The sequence below is a fragment of the Carya illinoinensis genome, chromosome 5, assembly GCF_018687715.1.
Source record: "Carya illinoinensis cultivar Pawnee chromosome 5, C.illinoinensisPawnee_v1, whole genome shotgun sequence".
Lineage (NCBI taxonomy): Eukaryota > Viridiplantae > Streptophyta > Magnoliopsida > Fagales > Juglandaceae > Carya > Carya illinoinensis.
In genome coordinates this window covers 42,981,650-43,001,933 of record NC_056756.1, presented here as the reverse complement: position 1 = coordinate 43,001,933, position 20,284 = coordinate 42,981,650, and the positions used below count along the sequence as shown (strand labels likewise).

Here is a 20,284-nt window from a genome sequence, read left to right as displayed (position 1 = left end):
TAAAACCTGCCTTGAACAGCCTGAATGGGAATGCAAAATAGTTCCACAAAGGTAGCAGAAAGATGGGAGTCTTTCGTATTTGAAGGGAATCCAGACCCTGTTATTCTCAACTGTTACTAGTCTTCCCCTTGCCAGAGGTTTGGCAATGTTGATGAGAACCTTTACCTGCAGAACTCCCCCCCATGCTCTTCCTTTTTCGTCCACCTCTACAGTGAGGACCTTGCCAGCACTTCCTCCCAATTTTTCACCCATAGCTCTGTTTAGACCTGCAAAAGGGAGGTCATGTAGTTGGATCCAGAAAGGTTCTAACTCGAACTGGATGTCTTTCAAGGCTTACTTTCCTTTGCATTCTTGAAGACAGATTAAGCTTCTATCAAAAGACCATGGTCGGCCAGCCAGCACCTTGTTTTTCACAGAGAGGTTGTGAAATTCAATGATGAATTTGTTTCTGCCAAATTCTTTGAAAGATAGACCCCCTTCGGCATTCCATATCCTGGTCATAGTTGCTTTGAAAGCACCTTTATTTACTTCCTTTTCCGATATCACCAGTGCAGCAAGACACACGTTACTGAAGTCCTGTGCAATTAAAAGTTCTTCCTTCGGAAGGGATATTTCTTGTTGTTCCTCCTCCGTGAGTCTTAAACCCTTACAGAGATAAGAAAGTTCTTCCTCCATTGTAGAACTAAACCTTTACAGGGAGAATACTACCAACGAACGAGCACTAAACTGACACTCTATGGATCAACGAGATCCAAGAGACAAACTCTATGTTCTAAAGAGCATAGAGAGAAAACCCCAACTCCCAGAGAGAGGACCGATCAATAACTAGATTTATTGAACAATAACAATGACTCTATCTTCATCTAGTTACTAAGGGGTTCATTCAACTGACTTTGTAACAGAGCTTTGGCACTAGTCTTTAACCAACGAGAGACCCATTCTTCCATATTCAACACTGATAGGAGAGCTTGGTACAGGATTTCCGGTCCTGTGAGTGATGGAAGGACTTGAAGATCTCTTGTGATTGATGGGATCAGGTTTAGTGGAGGAGAGAAAACTCTCTAACTGAATGAAGCTATTCCGGTTGTTGCAAGAGCATTAAAGATTTGCAAGGAGCTACTTTGCTCTACAGTGGATGAGAGCTTCTCCACCTTTTGATTTGAAAGAAGCTTGATCTTTGATGTGCCACTGCAGAGGGCTGAAGGGGTTTGCTCTAACGTCAGATTGGGGGCTAATTTCCTCTGCCACGCCTAACTTCCAGAGGTAAGATCTTGATAATCCTTTCTTAAATTTTCCTTTGCATTTGATTTGAGGTTGAATGCATATGGATTTTAGCAAGTAATGACTTCTTGAGGGGAGTTTACCTTGATCAGGCCCTACGAAAATTTTCAAATTTTACTCAGATAATTTCTGTCGAGTTTGTTCTATGCTATTGTGGGGTTTTCAACTACCATTGCCGCCTTTCCTTTTCCGATTGAATTGTCCGATTGTGAATCTTTCCTTTCCACATTCATCGGGGACATGGGTAAGATTAGAGTAGAAGATTCAAAAATTCCATTTACGTCCGATTCAATGATTAGTTGAGAGATACTAAGGTTTAAACCATCCTCAGTAAAATGATCCATAGTGAGTCTGAGAATTCTCACCTGTGCATGTTGAGATGTGTTGATAGTCATGAAGATTATGGATTCCAATCAAAGCCAAGGACCAAATGGCATATGTTTTGGGATAGAGGTTAAATGGTTACAGTAAATTTGAGTGTGTTCAATCCTACCACATGCATAGTAGAAATCTAAGAGCTGTTCATATTTTAAAGAAACCCAAGTGTCAAAGTTGAAATCCCTCAGTTCCCAGAGTCCTTGTATCAGATGTTTAGTGATGTCGATCTCCACTTTTATTCTGATAAATTTCTTACATGCTAAATCAAATAGTGGATCAACATCCACATCCAGGTGGTTGCCCAGGGCCCTTTCAATTTTTGCAGCATTTTCTTCCTTCTTGTGATTTCTGGTTAAACCATGAACTTGGACGTGGAAAGGGGAGGTGTTGAGACTAATCTCTTGCCATGTGAAATTTGCAAGTTGAAGTTCCAAAGAACTTGGTTCAAAATTCTCTGTTTATCCACAGCATTTTGGAAAGCGTAAAGGAAAAGATTAACATCTAGATCTTCAATGTGGAATTTTCAGATGAAGCTCCAAGCTGCTCTGAAAGAAGCATGTAAGGTGATTCGTGGGCTGTGAACATCTAATATATTTTTTGAATTTGTCAATGACTCTAGAATATAAAAATACACTATGTCTATAATTCTGTATGTTTAAAAATAGTTCATATAAATTGAGGGAAGAGGAGTGAACAACCTAGTTTAGAGTCTTAGACTTGTGATATTTGCCATGTTACAGACTAGCTACTAAATAGAAGATAGTTTATTTCAATTTCAAATGTCTAGGCCTCGTTTGTTTATGGGGATAAAACACAAAACTTTAAAAACTTTTCAAAGTTTTCGTACGGTAAAATGATCTCTAAAAACAAACACTCAATTTATATCTCAAGTTTTCATCTCTCCAAATCTCACTTTATCTCAATACTATTCTCTTTAATAATATATTTTAAATATACTGTATAATGACATGAAATCACATTGCAGGAAAAAAAAGTAAAGTGCACCGAACGGTCAAAAAGCACTTTCCTCTTCCCGTACTATTTTTTTTTTCTGATATTTCTCTTCTCGTACTCATTACTTGGAGGAACAACACCACAACAACACTGAAAAAAAAAAATAAAGAAAGTGTACCGAACCGTCAAAAGCAACTTCCTCTTCCCGTACTTTTTTTTTTTCTCTAATCTTTCTCTTCCTGTACGGTCAAAAGCAATTTCAAAATGAGGCCTAGATCGTTTTCCTCCATTGAAGCACGAATTCGAGGGACGGCAAGGACTTGATCAAAGAGAGTCACAACTCCACACTTCTTTTTCCTTCTCCATTCTCGATCTACTACCATCCCCAAAGAAACCCAAAAACCCCCCAGTCCTGTATATAGCCGATTACAATGAACCCTCCAAATCCATGTGAATCTCAGCCAGCCCCCCACGGTGGTTCTTTGTTTGCTTGGGTATGTCCATCGGAAGCCACTTTTCTTGAAGCGGATTCATTTTATCGGAAGCCACTATTCTTGAAGGCGATTGATTTTCCTACTCTGTTGCACATTGCCGTGCGAATCTTTGCTGCATGGTTGCTCAGAATATTTGTCCTATATTGTGACCAAATCGTGTGCCAAATTTTGACAGCGAGTGCACAGGCTATGTTGTGCAGCTGAAAGACAAAAAGAAGTGATTGGCGTTGGAAACATAATTAATAAGAGCCTGTCGTTGTAATAATGGAGAAGCAGTCTTGTGTGTTGAGCCTTGTTGTCTCTTATAGAGGAAAATGGTTTATAAAATTGCCATTCATAACCCGAAAGTAGCCACTCCTATGAAGATCTACAAGCCTTGCTCCTGTTGTTCCAAATCTGTCATTAGAGGCCGAACCCTCCATAAGTTGAGCACAAAAGGCCCTAAGACATGCTCATACCAGGTAATTTTGGTTTGCCCCCTTTTTTAATTTTTCAATTTATGAACTCTAATTTATGCATGTATTTATCTAATCTGTGTAACTTTTGGATGCAAGATTTGTTGATAATTTGATATTTTATACCCATTGTTTTATTGATAAAAACCATTTGGTCTTGATAATAGGTTAAATGGGTTTGTTGATTTTTTTTTTTAATTATAATTGGTTAAATGTGTTTAGTTATAATGATTGAACAAACTAGCAAGTTAATTTAGTTGGCATTGTACAAGTACCAAGAAGAATAGGAATAGGCAACTTGCTAGTATAAACACCCTTTTAACTGTAGTCAATACAACTACTTTGGGCGATGAAGAATTTTTTATTTTTTGCATAAAGAGAGGGAAAAGGGATTGACAGTAACAAGTGTCATGCATGTTACAGTTTTTTAGCTTCTTAACACATTCAATCAGATTCATTTATATATGTTTTTGTATTTAAATGTCAATTAGAAACAATTGAGGTGCGCATTGGTGTTCTTATACATGCTCCACTTCTTTTATATATTTATTTTAAAAGGTTTTTATTGTTCTTTTCTAGGCATCTATTTTTCTTATGTCCAGAATGATTGGTTAAATGGGTTTGTTGAATTTTTTTTTTTTTTTAGTTATAATTGGTTAAATGTGTTTAGTTATAATGATGGAACAAGCTAGCAAGTTGATTTGATTGGCATTGTACAAGTGCCTAGAAGAATAGGACTAGCCAACTTGCCAGTATAAACACCCTTTCAACTGTGGTCAATACAGCTACTTTGGATTATCAAGAATTTTTTATTTTTTATTTTTTGCATAAAGAGAGGGAAAAGGGATTGACAGTAACAAGTGTTCAAACTTGTTACAGTTTTTTAGCTTCTTAACACATTCAATCATATTCATTTATTTAAAAAAAAAATCAGATTCATTTATATATGTTTTTGTATTTAAATGTCAATTGGAAACGATTGATGAGACCATTGATGTTCTTATACATGCTCCACTTCTTTTATATATTTATTCTAAAAGGTTTTTATTGTTCTTCTATAGGCATCTGCTTTTCTTATGTCTAGAATGATTGGTTAAATGGGTTTGTTGAATTTTTTTTTAGTTATAATTGGTTAAATGTGTTTAGTTATAATGATGGAACAAACTAGCAAGTTGATTTGGTTGGCATTGTACAAGTGCTTAGAAGAATAGGAATAGCTAACTTGCCAGTATAAACGCCCTTTCAACTGTGGTCAATACAGCTATTTTGGATTATGAAGAATTTTTTATTTTTTATTTTTTGCATAAAGAGAGGGAAAAGGGATTGACAGTAACAAGTGTTCAAACTTGTTACAATTTTTTAGCTTCTTAACAAATTTAATCAGATTCATTTATATATGTTTTTGTATTTAAATGTCAATTGGAAACAATTGATGAGACCATTGATGTTCTTATACATGCCCCACTTTTATATTATTTTAAAAGGTTTTTATTGTTCTTCTCTAGGCATCTGCTTTTCTTATGTCCAGAATGATTAGTAAAATGGGTTTGTTGAATTTTTTTTTAGTTATAATTGGTTAAATGTGTTTAGTTATAATGATTGAACAAGCTAGCAAGTTGATTTGGTTGGCCTTGTGCATACAGTAGCCAAATGGATGTCTCAATATATAGATAGATACCAAAACATTATCATCATGCTGTAAAATTAATTAACCAGTGTCGAAAATTTTCACATGACGTTTAGATGCAAATGATTATTAGTATAATTTTATTTCTATGTTTGTCTCATACTTCAAATCCTTTTTTACCTTGCCACTCAGCCATCTCATACTTCCAAGCCGTCTACTATTAATAATTTGTCTAATAATTTTTAAAAACCTTATTTATTTGTTAGCGTTACTATCTATGCTTGTCTCGACTATCTTACCCTCGCCAGGTATGGCCCACGTCTCCAAAAAGCAGTTTTTATTTAATTTTCTATTTCAAAATTTTCAACGTATGTTTTCCTACCTGGTTTCCAAACCCTATCTAATGTCATATTATAAGCATTTTTTCATGGACGCCGATTCGGAACTTTCACACGTTGATCATGAAATATGGGGGGACGACATAGAGGACAAGTTCATTAACATGATGTACGTTGACACCCTTAGCGGTTCACTGAGGGCTGGAAAGATCACAGCTAGGGACCATGCAAACTATGTTGCACGCCTTACATCTCTAGGTTTCAAGATGTATGATGTGACCCAAGTTAAAGGAAAAATACATAGGCTAAAGCAAATGCAGCGTCTTTTCACTGGCCTGATGCACCAAATTGGTATGGGATGGGACCCCGATACTAAAATGGTTTTAGGGAGCGACCAACATTGGGCAAATGCTATTAGGGTAAGGAAGCTCTAACCATGGGTTTTATAATATTTGTCAATAATCCCATTAACAATATTATAAAGTTAGATAATTATTGTCGCCTTAACAACTCTCTAATATATAGATATTGACCTTTTGACCAGGCCAACCAAAAATTGAAGAAGTTTCGTACCTTTGGCTGTCCACGATATGCAAAGTTGCGTACAATTTTTGGTGCTAGCGTTGCCATGGGCACACTCCACCATGCATCCACCGAACCACCACCAGATTTGGACAATGAGGCGCATCTTGATGCAGAGATGCGACGTCGGGGCCAATCACTTGGCATCCAATCCGGTGGGGATTTGATTCATGATGGCTTGATGCAGTTTTCCATGGACATGGGGCAGCCATCGAGTTGCTCCTCTCGACGGCGTCAAAAGGAACGGGCAATCGACAAAACTGATGAGGAAATATCGAAAATGTGTGCAGCGATAACGTGTTCCTATGAAGCAAGTCGAAAGTCTTATGAGAGTAGAGGGGAAGCATCAGGGGAAAAGTGAAGTAGAGGGGACGAAAGTGGCTTGAATAGTGATTCAGGTTGGAGCCCTTTTCATCAGTGTGTTGCCATTTTACAGGCATTTGAGTCCCCACTGCCGGACAATGTCTTCTACTGTGTGTTTGATAAGTTATTGAATCCCATGGTTCAAGAAGGATTTCTGGAGATGGATGATGTCCATCGGCGAGCGTGGCCTATGCAATGTTGATCTTATGTTGGTTGTGCATTAGGCTATAGATAGATCATAGATTTAGTCATTGTGAGCTTATGCATTTTCTTTTACGTTGTTATGTATTGAGAGACAGCTTATTAGATTATGTTTTTACCGGTTGTTGGTTTGAACCTATTTGGACCTGATGCACTTATGTGATGTTGTTTGGTATGTTGGTTTGATTACTTATGGGCCCTTATGGTATTAGCTTTTGTTGTTAGATCATAGATTGTGGACTTATCTAAAATTTCTTTTTTACATGTAATTATTAATGTTAGAGATTAACAATTACATGTATCTTGCCAAAATTGGGAAATTAATAACAAGCTACCACTTTTCTTGTGTCTTGTATTACAAAATTGTAGTCTGACTTTTCTAATTATTTGCTTATGGGTAGTTGTAGATCTTGAACGTGATCCAAAGGGCATCAATTCCTGTGAAGTTCTATCAAAGGTCGTTCAAGAAAAAATAAGGTAAGAATCTTACATCCAGTATTTTTTATATTGTAGTGCGAATTTTCTGCATTTATATGGTCTTCAACAACAAAAATTGTTTTATTTATCATATTAGATGAATATTTAAAATTTTCTTTGGGTTGAGATACAAAGCATAATATTGTGGTTGAAATGGGATGGTAAATGATACCAAGCTGTTCAAGACTAATGACTCTCTATTTTCTTTCTTAAGAAGTGATCATTAGCCACTCTTCTTGTGGTTGGTATTCTTGATTTATTAGTACAGTTCATTGTCTAGAAGTAGAGAATGGATGATAACAATGGGCGGACTGAAGGGAGTGATAGTGATAATAGTGATAATCTCTTGGAGGTAAGAGATATCCTAAATGTAATTAGGATACTGAGAAGCCGACGAAGAAAGAATCACCTAAGGCCACAACATAATATAGGCCTATGCGGGCATGGATATATTATAGGAATCTTAAATGGACATCCAGAAAACTGCAAGGATATGTTTCGGTTGGAGGTGCGCACATTTCGTGCCTTATGCGAAGTGTTACGTAACCATAACTTGTTACGTGATTCTAGAAGATAAGTGACAGTAGAGGAAGCTGTGGGTATGTTTTGCCTACTTGTGGACCACGAAAGTGTCCATCGAGTTGTTGGAGACAAGTTTCAACATTCCACAGAAACAATTAATAAATACATTAGGCGGGTGATCAAAGCATTATGTGAGGTTGAGAGACACTTGATTGTGCCAACACATAGGGACAGTGTGCACCCTTATATTTCTACCAACCGTTGCACTTATCCATGGTTTAAGGTAAGGAATAGTGTTCAAACTTCTTGTTAATAAGAGGTAGTTTATTATTAACAGATTTATTTCTTACTTGATAGGGTTGCATTGGTGCGATGGATGGTACAATGATGAAGGCTGTTGTCCCAGCTGAGTTGCGTGAGGCATATCGCAATAGATTGGGGCAAGTCTCCCAGAATGTGTTGGCCATAGTTGATTTTGATATGAAGTTTATATTTATATACACTGATGGGAGGACTCTGCCCATGATGTCCGTGTCTTACACCATGCAACAAGTGATTCACAAGCCTGTTTTCCATGGCCACATGAGGGTAAGCATCTTTTTTTTTTTCAAATATTATAAAGTTCCACCTAAATTATTTTTCACTCATATTAATTAAACTATATACTTTGAATTTAAATGAAAATATTAGGTCATTGTGGATTCAGCTTACCCATGCACTACGGGATTGCTGCCCCTTGTCCAAGAGAACAATATCATATGAGTGATTGGCACAACCAAAGGGAATTTCAAGGGTATAAAGATTATTTCAATTGCTGTCACTCAACGATCCGTAATATTATAGAACGAACTTTTGGTGTCATAAAAGAACGTTTCAAAATTTTCGAGATAATGCCTGGATATTCTGTTGGGCAACAGGGACTAATTATAATAGCATATTGTGCGTTGCACAACTTTATTAGAACAATGACCCCCGATGACTGGATATTTAAAAATTTCAGTAGGTTTCAGCTACCACCTATTGAGCTTGAGGATGGGTACGGGGCATCCTCATCTCATAATATAGACATGACGATTGAAACAAGCCACGCTATGATGGCAATTAGAGATGAGATTGCCATTTCTATGTGGGAAGATAGGGATGAAAATTGATAGTGTTATTTCAATTGGAATGGTGTATTTAATATATGTATTTTTCACCGAGTTTGTGTAGTTTGTTATTTTGGACAATTGATGTATTTTATGCTGGCCCCGATACCAACATTATGAATGCTCTGTGGATTGCTCAATATTTCATCATGAAACTATTTGATTACTTATTTAACGAGAAATTGTAGATGAGCTGAAATTTTGGATTCAATTGAGAATTTATTTATTTATTTTTACTTCCTATTTAAGGAATATATATAACATAAATGAGGTTGTGTTTTTTTTTAACAAATATTAATAATGGCTAGCAAAATATTTGATTAAAAGAAATTTTTTTTACACATAAGGTAAATAAATAAAGGAAGCAGCCAAAAAAAAAATTGTACTATTGGTAAATAAATAAACAAAGGAAGCAGCAAAAAAATAAACAAAAAAAATTGACCAAATAGTTTCTCTTAGTTAAAAAAAAAAATTTGAAGCAGCGGAAAAAATAAATTCCCACAATTGGTTAATAAATAAACAAATAAAGCAACCAAAAAAAAAAAGTAAAAATTGACCAAATGGTTTTTTAAAAAAAAAAAAAACTTGCACCATTGGCTTATAAATAAACAAATGAAGTAGCAAAAAAAAAAAATACAAAAAAAAAAAAAGACCAAATGGTTAAAAAAATAAAGGAAACAGCAAAAAAAGAATTGACAAAATGGTTTTTTTTTTTAAAAAAAAAAGGAGCTAAAAAAAATTACACCATTGGTAAATAAATAAATAAAGGAAGCAACGAAAAAAAAATACAAAAAAGTTTTGACCAAATGGTTAAAAAAAAAAAACGAAGCAGCAAAAAAAAAAAAGGTGCACCAGTGGTAAATATATAAACAAATAAAATAGGTGTAAAAAGTATTACAAGTACTTGTGGGTCCCATCATATTACTAACTATCCTCCATTCAAACTAATTATATCTAATCTCTGAAAACAAACACATATTTCATCTAATCTTATCTTATCTCAACATATTTCAAAAGATTTTATCTCATCTCATCTCTGAAAACAAACGAGACTTTAATCTCAATATGGACTATCTTACATGATAAAGAAAATGCCAACTCACAGATAGAACACTCAAAAGATCTATAGACTATACCCCTTTAGAACAAGCCAATTGCACATTACGGAGCCTTCTCTATCCCTTCAAACAACAATCCCCCGTTGCAAATAATAGAAATATACAAGAAAGTAGAATTTGTGTATCCATTTCCAAATACGAACCATATGTTACACCAAATGCCAAACTCTAAAGTAGTTAGCAATTCAAGAAATGTTTTTATTTTTTCAACTAAACTGATCGAATCGAAATGACCAAGAGAAACTGTATCTTTCGTACAAATGATGCGATGTCCAAAGTTCCACAAATTGTTCAATTAATAACACAAATTCAACATTCCCTCAATATCCAGCAAATGAATCATTCAAGACATATAATTAATCAACCAATATTCAGTCCTGTATTCCAATCAACAATTCTGACAAATGAAAATGATGCTATGTGGTAGCTAGCTGAGTTCTTTTTCATTCTTTATTTTTTGATGGATCAATGCATTGACAATTTAAGAGCTTGAGCAATGGGTGCCGGAACATGGATTTGGTTCCCCTGCCATTAGTAGTGATGACAAGGAACTGGAATAAGCTGTCATAAACACTAAGAAAATAAGCACAATACAAGAGGTGCAGATGAAGAAGCTGTCACAAAGCACCAGCCTTCTCACCGAATAAGCTATCATACACCTACAACAAATATTCATTGACCACTAAATTAATGATTCCACATCCATCATCCAAAACTTTCATACCATCAAAAAAAAAAAAAAGCCCATCCAAAAACTTCATACCATCAAAAAATAAAAAACTATCCATTCAAAAACTTCATACCATCCAAAAATAAAACTATCCATCCAAAAATTTCATACCATCCAAAAATAAAAAGCCATCCAATGCATTGTCTTCATAGTCATTTGTTCCAAATACATAAAACAAAAAAACACAGATCTACCTGCTATCATGAATTACATTCAATACACAAACTTCATTGTGCCGGTTGTCTGTCCACGAATCCAAGTTGCACCAATTGTAATTCATCCAAATTGTATCTATAATGGATAATATTAACTACCAGATTGTGATATGGATATTACTAAATAAATATGTAATTAGTTAAGAACTCTTACATTTTCTTGACTCTTGGTCATTATTTCTCAGAGCTAGGTTCCACTAATGTCAAATGTTGGATTGTCTGGAATAGGCTGGTGATAAATTTAACGTCGTTAGAAAATAATCAAATATTATCTTTCAAATATAAATACTTATATACCTGCATGCCACTAATATTGGTCATATCTATCTCTGAAGTGGCAAATAAATTCCAACAAGTCTTCACAGTTGGTTTATCTCCTTCATCTCCCTAATAATCAAATAACAAATAACAAAACACATTTGTCAATCCTAGCAGTGCTAAATTATAAATAAACATGTAAAGTAAAAAAAAACTGCACATGTTTGCATTTCCCCTTCACTATTACGTTCTTTGTCTGTGCTTTAACTTTTCGCATGCTTTTCTCTATCCCCAATGCTCTCCCTAGCAATGGGGTCTACCTTTCTCTCTCATAGCTAATGGACTAAGTACTTTCTTTAAACTACCTCCGGTAGTTGTGTCCTTTGTCATACAACCAACATTGGAATCCGTGAGAGTCATCGATAGGGGTTCTTGGTCATCACGATATAAATCCATCATTGCAAATAACTTATGTGTTGCATCCTCAGTATGTTTTTTCGAATTTACTGCAAGAGTAATTATCTTATAACATATATTCAATAAACGTGAATATTGGTTAGCACATGCCCGCTGATCCCCTGCATCATAGCTGTTGTGGATTAACGTATATCTGCTCTTAATGTCCTTCCTCCATCGATCTAAAATATACTTCTCTAGCAAAGATTTTATATCATTACATTTGAATATTGCCAAAATATGCTTGTACAATGTACCCCTCATCTAAAATAATCCACATGAACACTTTGCAGCTGCATCATCCTCACAAAAGTCCACTGAATGTGTAACCAGCTTAGTGAAGTCTTCAACACGAACTTCATCCTATACCAAATAGGTCTTTACTGCCCCATCTCTCTTAAGTAACTCTGGATCTAGATCGATAATGCCGATAAGTGGCTACTGAACTTCCCTGAATTTTACATTTGTGTACAATTCATGAAATCTCTTTTAAATTGGAAATCTAGAGATGCAGTGAATGGTGACACTAAATGAGTGGAAGTCTGCGCTATTTTCATTCTCAATTTTCTTTTCAATGCATTGTCAAATTGGTTGATGAACTCTTTCAAGTTCTTCTTAGCATGAACATAATCGTAAAAAAAAGCATTCATACTCTCACCCCCACCCAAAAAAACTCTTTCAAGAACGTTGGTACTCAATGCTCTCGCTCAGTGTATAAACTTTGCAGCTAGGCATTCTACCATAAGTTGTAAGTAGTGATTAGCTAATCCCAACATTTTTCAAACTCATCAACACTTTGGGTGTCATACACGCATTTCATCAATACGCTTTTCATCCCACTTTTGTAGGAAGCATGAGAATTAAGTTTCTTAGGGACGTTTTTAATATATGCCACAAAAAAAATCGATGTCGAGTATTTGGAAAGACAATAGAAATGGAATTTTTCATCGCTCTGTCCTGGTCTATGATAATTGCCTTTGGAGTTATACCATCCATACACTGCAACCAGATCTTAAATAACTAGACAAATGTCACAGTATCCTCAATGGATATCAATCTTGCAACCAATAGAATTGATTGGCCATGATGGTTTATACCAACAAATGGTGTAAAGAGCATCCCATATCTATTCGTCAGATATGTGGTGCCCGATGTAACCATATCACCAAAATACTGATATACTGCCCTGCTACGGGGTCTACCCAAAAGACATTTTTTAACTTTCCGTCATTGTCTAAATCCATCAATGTAAATAACCCGAGATTTTTGTACTGCAACCTTAAAAAATACTCTCAAAGCGCTCCAGCACCACCTTTCTCAAGTCGCAGATGTTTTGCCTTATCAATATAATTTTGACAATCATTTTCTAAAAACGGGAGATTCTCAAATCCACCATTGCCAACAACAAGAGATTCGAAACTTTTATTCATTTGGATGCTAGTTAAATCGTTTATATTTAGGACTCTTTTTACGGATTCACTCACTTCTCTATTACATCTGAAGAAGCAGAATTTAGTTGAATTGAGATCATGGTTATGGATATTATGAACTATTATCGACCTAAACTTTCCGTCAACTTTGAAGGTAGAGACTTCAACTTGGATAAAGATATTGAGATTTCTCCTTCTAATCTGTTTTCATACAAATCGATGCTGAGTACTTTCGTTCAAATTACCCAACTCTTTTGGGATTTTAGCTCCTATCTCATTCCTATAAAGCTCCCTGCAGCCCATTAAAGATAATTTCATATCTAATTACTTCATTTTAAACTTATTATCAGCCATCGGGAATTTTATATCACAATCTAAAACACCTTCTTCTTTTTATTAAAGTGGGACTAAGAGTAATTTTACAATAATCTTAAAAAAGTAAGTTGTAAATGCCGAAAGAGAGAGTAATAAAAGTGTACTGGAGATGCTTGAGCTCATATAGCTCTGAACCTAAAGTGCGAGAGATATCAGAATGGCCCAAATCCTTGAAATTGAAAGCAAATGATATCAAGTGTAAGAAAACTGCAAGAATTGAACACACCAGGAATTCACAAGAATGCAAAAAATACTAAACAATACATGCTTCTCAAAGGATGCAAAGCAATTCTTGGAAGCAGAACCTGCTTATAAACAGCTTAACCACCACGACGACATGACGACGACCACTGGCGCAGCTTCGGCCACTGACAAAGACTACCACCGGCTCAGATTCGGTGGCTTTCTTCTGTTGGATTGGATTGTTTTCCAGGCGATCCAGCTCTCCCCAGCAAAAATTTCGTTGCTTTCTTCCTTCTCGGTTTCATTTTGCACTTTCCCTCTCATTTTGTGCTTTCGCGTGCCACGTTTGCCAATTTCCCCCCGGTTACCCATCTTGTGTACCTGTAAAAGTATTGGATTAAAAAACATGAATAAATAATACAGAGTCATGCTACGTCTAGTCTACCGACATCCTCATTGAGGATGCTTACAGAAGACAAGAGAATTTTTTTTCCTTTTATTTTGCTTTTGTTGAAACATCTTTTTACACTCTTAAAAAAATATTATTAAAATACTCATACTTAATCATTAAGTAGATTTTTTTTTTTTTTGAAAATTACAAAACAAATCAGTGGAAATTATAGAGATATTGTATCGGTGACTACAGAAATTTTTGAAATAATAAAATGGTTGATGACTTGACTCATTTTTATGTGAAGATGTTGCTTCAGCTTTTATATTTGTTTTTTTTTCGACAAACTGGTTGAGAAATGACATTTGGTTCGTACATTTATGGACTCAGGTGCTAGTTGCCTTCGAGCATCTACATTATGCATATAAATATGCAAAGTCATATTTATATAATATGAGTTTAAATTTATCTACATTAAATTATACATTTTTAAATATTTACATAACTATAAACAGTATTTTTACATGTTTGAAGATCTATTATTTACTCTCTAAAACATATTTTATTCATTCTTTTTCTCTCCTCTCATTCTCTTTTTACATATTTTACCTTTATATATTTTACTACATATTTTACTCATTCACTCTCTAAAAAATATTTTACTCAAATATTTTACATATTTGAAAATCAAATCCTATTAAAAAAAGTAAAAAATAAAAAATAAAATGATAATATTTTATTATTATTTTATCTCAAATTTGCATAAGTTAATGTGAAAGTTTTGCTTGTATAACAAATTTGATCTCCAAAAAATATGATTTTACATATACATATACATAAATTAATGTGAATGCTCTAATTTACTTCATGCTGTGGAAGCATTGGCATCGGTTGTTTTTAACAGAAATACTTTATGACCGAATTTGGGTCCAAAGTAGTGACCCGAATGGTTTTTATTTTTTTAATAATTAAGTAAATATTTTTTTTATGATGTTGTAAATTTTTTATTTTAAAAAAAGTATTTAAAAATATATAAAAAAATCAAAAAAAGAAAAAAGGAAAAACTTTTTACCTTATTTGATGGGTTTTCGGTCTACATCCTATACCACTCTTCTTTAAAATGAATATATATTGAGGATTTGAAATGGTTTGGGGTTAAATCACTGGCAATTCTATAAATCTCAAAGTTACAACTTTGAGCTATAGTATATTTATTTTTATCTTCATATAAAGCTACTATGTCGCCTAAGCTGAACCACTCACGTGTTCTGTTCGGTAAAACTTTTATTATTATTTTTTTACTTAATGATTAAAAAAGTAATTTTAAGTATATTGATGTATTTTTTTTATTTTTTAAAAATATTTAAATATATTAAAAAATGTTGAAAAAAAAAAAAAAAAAAAAAAACCTTGGTGGCACGCCCAGTGGTAAGAGCTGGGCGGCATAATAGCTTGACCATTTCATCTTATTATTTAAAGACTCACTATTCACTCTATACCATTATTTTATTGCAAAATTACTTATTCCAATGGTTTTCTCCTTTTTAGCCCATGATTCCGTTTCTTTCTCCCAGACCTTCTCTCTTCTTCTCCCTTTCTTCCTCTTCTTCCTCTCCAGTCTGTTTCTCCCATATGTTTCTTTTGCCATGAATTTGAAAAAAATTTCATTTCTCGCTTTCCAATTTTCTTCTCCATTTTCTGTCTTCCCTTTCTCTTTCTCTCTTCCCCTTCGAGCCCAACACTCTCCCCTCCTCTCCATTTTTGATTTGGGTTTGAAAAATTCTGAATGCAGTCGGCCTGCGTAATCGCGAGGGAATCGGTGCCCCCTTGATGGTGATAAAACAAATCGTTTCAGCTTTGGCCTCCTTCCCTTTATCTTCCCCATGAAATCCTCCTTTCTTCGAAGACCATGAACTTTGCCTTCCTTAGTCTTCCAAGCCAAGAAGCTTTGCCTCTCCCACTTCTTCCATCTTCGTCTTACCATAAGTTGTTCTGCCTTCCCACCTCCGTCTTCCCCATGAAATCCTCCTCACTTCAAAGAGAACGAACTTTACATGAGGTATAGAACTAGGGCCTTAGAAACCCAATGAATATTGGGCAAGATTGCCAACTCAGCATCACTGCCATCGCTGGTTTCTAACCCTTCGCAGCTTATAGGCTAGTGTTAAAAGCTCAGCACTGGAGATAAATCTTCTTTCAAAATATAGCAAATACATACACAAAGGGGAATCACTTCACATCTTCTTGCATAATAGAGCAAATACACATGAAGAATCACTTGACGACCTACACGAAGAATCACTTGACGAACACATACGGAATAGAGCAAATTGAAATAAAGTCACTTCACATATAAATATACCCAACATTTTTGTCAAAGTTTCCTCCCATCTCCTTAATCTCTCTCTCTCTATTTTTTCCTGTACGGGTTGGGTTCTAATTTCCATCTCCCTTTAGTCAATCAAACAACTTTACCATACCACCACGGTATGGATTGGTGTATGACTCAAAATAAACGTAGAAATAAAGAGCCTAGTAGTTTTTCTTTTCCCCATCCCTTTCTTTTGTTTTTTTTTTTGTTTTTTTGTTTTTTTCCACTCAACTGATCTCTTTATAGAGCTATATATCTCAGTCTACAAAGCAGTGGCATTGAACTCCCCCTGTTGTTGCTGCTGTTGTGTGAACCCAATCCCACCTTGGCTTGGCCATGACTCCATCATGTACAGGCATGAAGAAGACTTGGATGAGCTGCCTTTTTCATCTACAAGAAGACCCAGATGAGACGAACTCTGAGAGATTTGAGAGACCCAAACAACGACCAAGACCCACAAGAAGAGCTGATGTCTTTCTTCTCATTTTCATCTTTTTACAAAACATATATATATTAGCAGACTCCCCAGCGGTTGTGTGGCCCGATTGTACATATATAGAAGAACTATTTTGGTTCTTCACCAGGTCTTGGCTTTGAGGTAACAGCGACTTCTCTTTCCTTTATCTATCCGCAATGGGTCTTGGCTTTGAGGTAACAAAATTATTAAAATTATTATTATTTAAAAAAAATTATTGATTCATAGTTGATAGACAATTCCATACCATTTCCGGAATTTCAAATAAAATGAGTTTGTGATCTGAGATAGTGTTTGGATAGTGAGTTGAGATGAAAGTTGAAGAAAATATTATTAGAATATTATTTTTAATATTATTTTTATTTTAAAAATTAAAAAATTAAATTATTTATTATATTTTATGTAAAAATTTGAAATAATTATAATAATAAAATAAGATGAGATGAAATATATTTACTATTCAAACATAAACCAATAAACATGTGGCCATTGATATTTAAGATCAATATGACGTGTTAGCACATGTCTTTTAGGAAAATCATAGTATGATTATAAAAAATATTCATCAAATATATACCTACTCATATATTTTTTTAAAGGTTAAAAAAATGACTATTAAAATATATTATTTTTTCTTAATAATTAAAGATGCATAAAAAATAATTAAAAAAACTCATTTATACTATTATTCATATTTGTTAATCATCCTAATATTGCCTTGTCTTATATCATTTGGACTACAGGATGTGCATTACCACATCCGTATCAGTGCTATTCACAGATAAGACACTCAGTGATCCTTTGCATGGAAATATTGATGATATTACAAAGGACCCTTCTAGAGCTACCACTAGGGCTCCGAGCTCCCGCTAAGCTTAAAAAAAAAATTATTTATATTATTTTAAATATTTTTAAATAATTTTAAAAAATAAAAAATTAGTAATAATATTAAAAAAAATTCTTAGTCATTAAGAAAGAAAAAAAAAATAGGAACGGTAGCTCCCAACGTTGATTCCTAGCTTTATTCTATTACAAATAATAATATATAGTTGCTAAAAAATAATTAACACCTGCATTTATAGATGGAAATTTCAAAATTCAAATATTTTATTTTAAAAATAACACGTATGAGGAGAAAAAACTTAAACTAAAAAAAACAATGGCTAGCTGCCAAAGTTTTATTTTTAATATCTGTACTTAAGGGTGAGCACGGTCCGGTTTGGGATTGATGGATTGGGTCCACATTTTCTTCAGACCAGACCAAATTGAACATCCTTAGGGACAGATACAGTCCGGTCCATTCAATACAACTTTTTTTTTAATCTATTAATAAAAAATAATTATTTAAAATACTAAACTAAAATTAAGTGATTTGTTAAATAAAAATTATATAATAAATTGTACAATTATTAATATATACTAGTACTATAGATTATAGTTATACATTAAAGAATATAATAATATATTGATCTAAATATATATATATTTACAGATTTAATACCAATATTATAACTAATAATTATACTAATAGTACTACTAATATATTACATGTTAGTGATAAATTGGTAATATTATATTAAATAATACTCTATGTAGTTATAGTGATTTAATACTAATATAATAAGTCAACAATACAAATATTATTATGAATTTATACATATACTATAATTTATACTATAACTCTTATAATATGTTAATATATTAATATCTACTAATACTATATATTATATTTATACATTAAAGAATATAATACGTATGTAATATTGTGATATATTAATAATTAATTATATACAATTATTATATAAATAATAAAGTGTATTTATTTTTTTTCATTCAGTCCAGGGTGAAAAACTCCTAGATCGGGACCGAACCAAATTTATTTGGTCCTTAAAAAATTTCCAAAAATGGTTGATCCGATCAATATCTCCTGTCAGGACCAGTTGAATCGCACCCCTACAATTTCTCCCTCTAAAACCCTTAACTTCAGAGGGGCTTGGAACCTTGGCTCCTTCATTCCTCCTCCTCTTTGGTTCGTCCAATAGCTATCCATTAATATTTTAGTTTCTATTAATTTTTTTTTTCATTTTTCAGTCCATAGCGAGGAGGAGTGCCGATCTTATGCTTTCCGAGACTCAAAGGCTGCCACCCATCCCCACCAAAGGCCTCCCTTGCTATCGATCTTCCTAGCGGTAGTAGCAGAAAGTCACTTGGAGTGGTGTGTGAGCCACATGCACGGCCCAGCCAATGTGTGAGACCCACACGCTTCCGCACCGAGGGGTGTCTCATGCCTCCATGTGCGGCTTCTACAGGGCCAACGACCTCAAATCTCTTAGATCTAATATTTTCCTTCTCGTCTAGGGTGGTGTGTGTCTCCCACACGCCACCAGTGTCGTAGGCGGTCTTCTTTAGGCAATTTGGAACTCTTCCAGTTTGCTACTCTCATGTGTTTTTGCTTCTCCTAACCAATGATCGTTGGAAAGAGGAAGTAGAAGACTTCGACAACTAGTCCAAATCAGCAATATGTAGCACAAAACCCTTTGTTGTAACATTTAGTCATAGCTTAATTAGATCATTTTTGGCCTGCTTCAAAATCGTTTCAAGCGGCGTCCCCTTGTGGGACATGGGTGGGGGGTTAAGTCATTGACCCCAAAGCTCTTTTTTTTTTTTTTTTTTTTTCCTTTTTTTATTTGTTGCGTTATATTTACTATTTGGGATGAATGTTGAGGCCTCCCAACCCACTGTGACTATCATATCCTGTAACCGTTATGTTATCTATAATATACTTGCTTAGGAAAAAAAGAAAAGAAAAGCTGAAGCAGTGTCTACACAACTCACGTCATTAACCATTTTATTATAGCACTTCCATTGGAATAGTCAAAGTTAAATTCAAGTTGTGAATATGACATGAATTTGTCTTTGTCTATTTTATTCACATCAAATCTCTACATTGGATTATTTACTTTTTTTATATAATAATAATAATTTAATTTTTTTTTTAAAATTTAATATTTTTTTAAAATTTATTTATTTTTATCATATTTTATCATTCTACCGATTATATGTTAAATAGTAATCATATTCTAATTAAATTATTGGTTAAAAAATCATATTTTTTGTGGTTATTTAATACTAATAACCACAAACGTCTAATTAAACTCATCTTAAATTATATATAAATGTCTTAATTATAAATCAAATTTCTATATTTCTCATCCAACTAAATTTTTTTACCAAATTGTTTTCTATCCAACAATCATATCTACTAAATTTTCTCAAAAAACAATAATATAAAAAAGAACACAAGTATATCTTCAGAATAACTGCCCAAATCAATGTGCATTTACAACAAGCAGGCGAAGTGTACCTTTACAGTATTAATGTAATCATAAAAGCCACATGCTGATGTTTAGTGTCAACATACAGCCCAATGAGAATGATTGTCTCATTACAGCAACATACTAA

General features: G+C 33.9%; 1 protein-coding gene and 1 long non-coding RNA gene across 2 annotated transcripts; one reads left to right on the top strand and one right to left on the bottom strand.

Annotated features, from left to right (window-relative positions):
- The first annotated feature begins 5,616 nt into the window (after window positions 1-5,616).
- On the top strand, window positions 5,617-6,470 carry LOC122310368. Its single transcript, XM_043124263.1, has 2 exons — window positions 5,617-5,946; window positions 6,072-6,470. The coding sequence occupies exons 1-2, from the start codon at window positions 5,617-5,619 to the stop codon at window positions 6,468-6,470; spliced, it is 729 nt and encodes a 242-aa protein (XP_042980197.1).
- A 3,730-nt stretch (window positions 6,471-10,200) lies between these two features.
- Window positions 10,201-14,035, bottom strand: LOC122311435. The gene is made up of 4 exons (XR_006242784.1): window positions 13,708-14,035; window positions 11,181-11,270; window positions 11,038-11,112; window positions 10,201-10,959 (listed from the first exon to the last, which is right to left on the bottom strand). It is a non-coding gene; the product is annotated as an uncharacterized LOC122311435 (long non-coding RNA).
- Window positions 14,036-20,284: the final 6,249 nt, after the last annotated feature.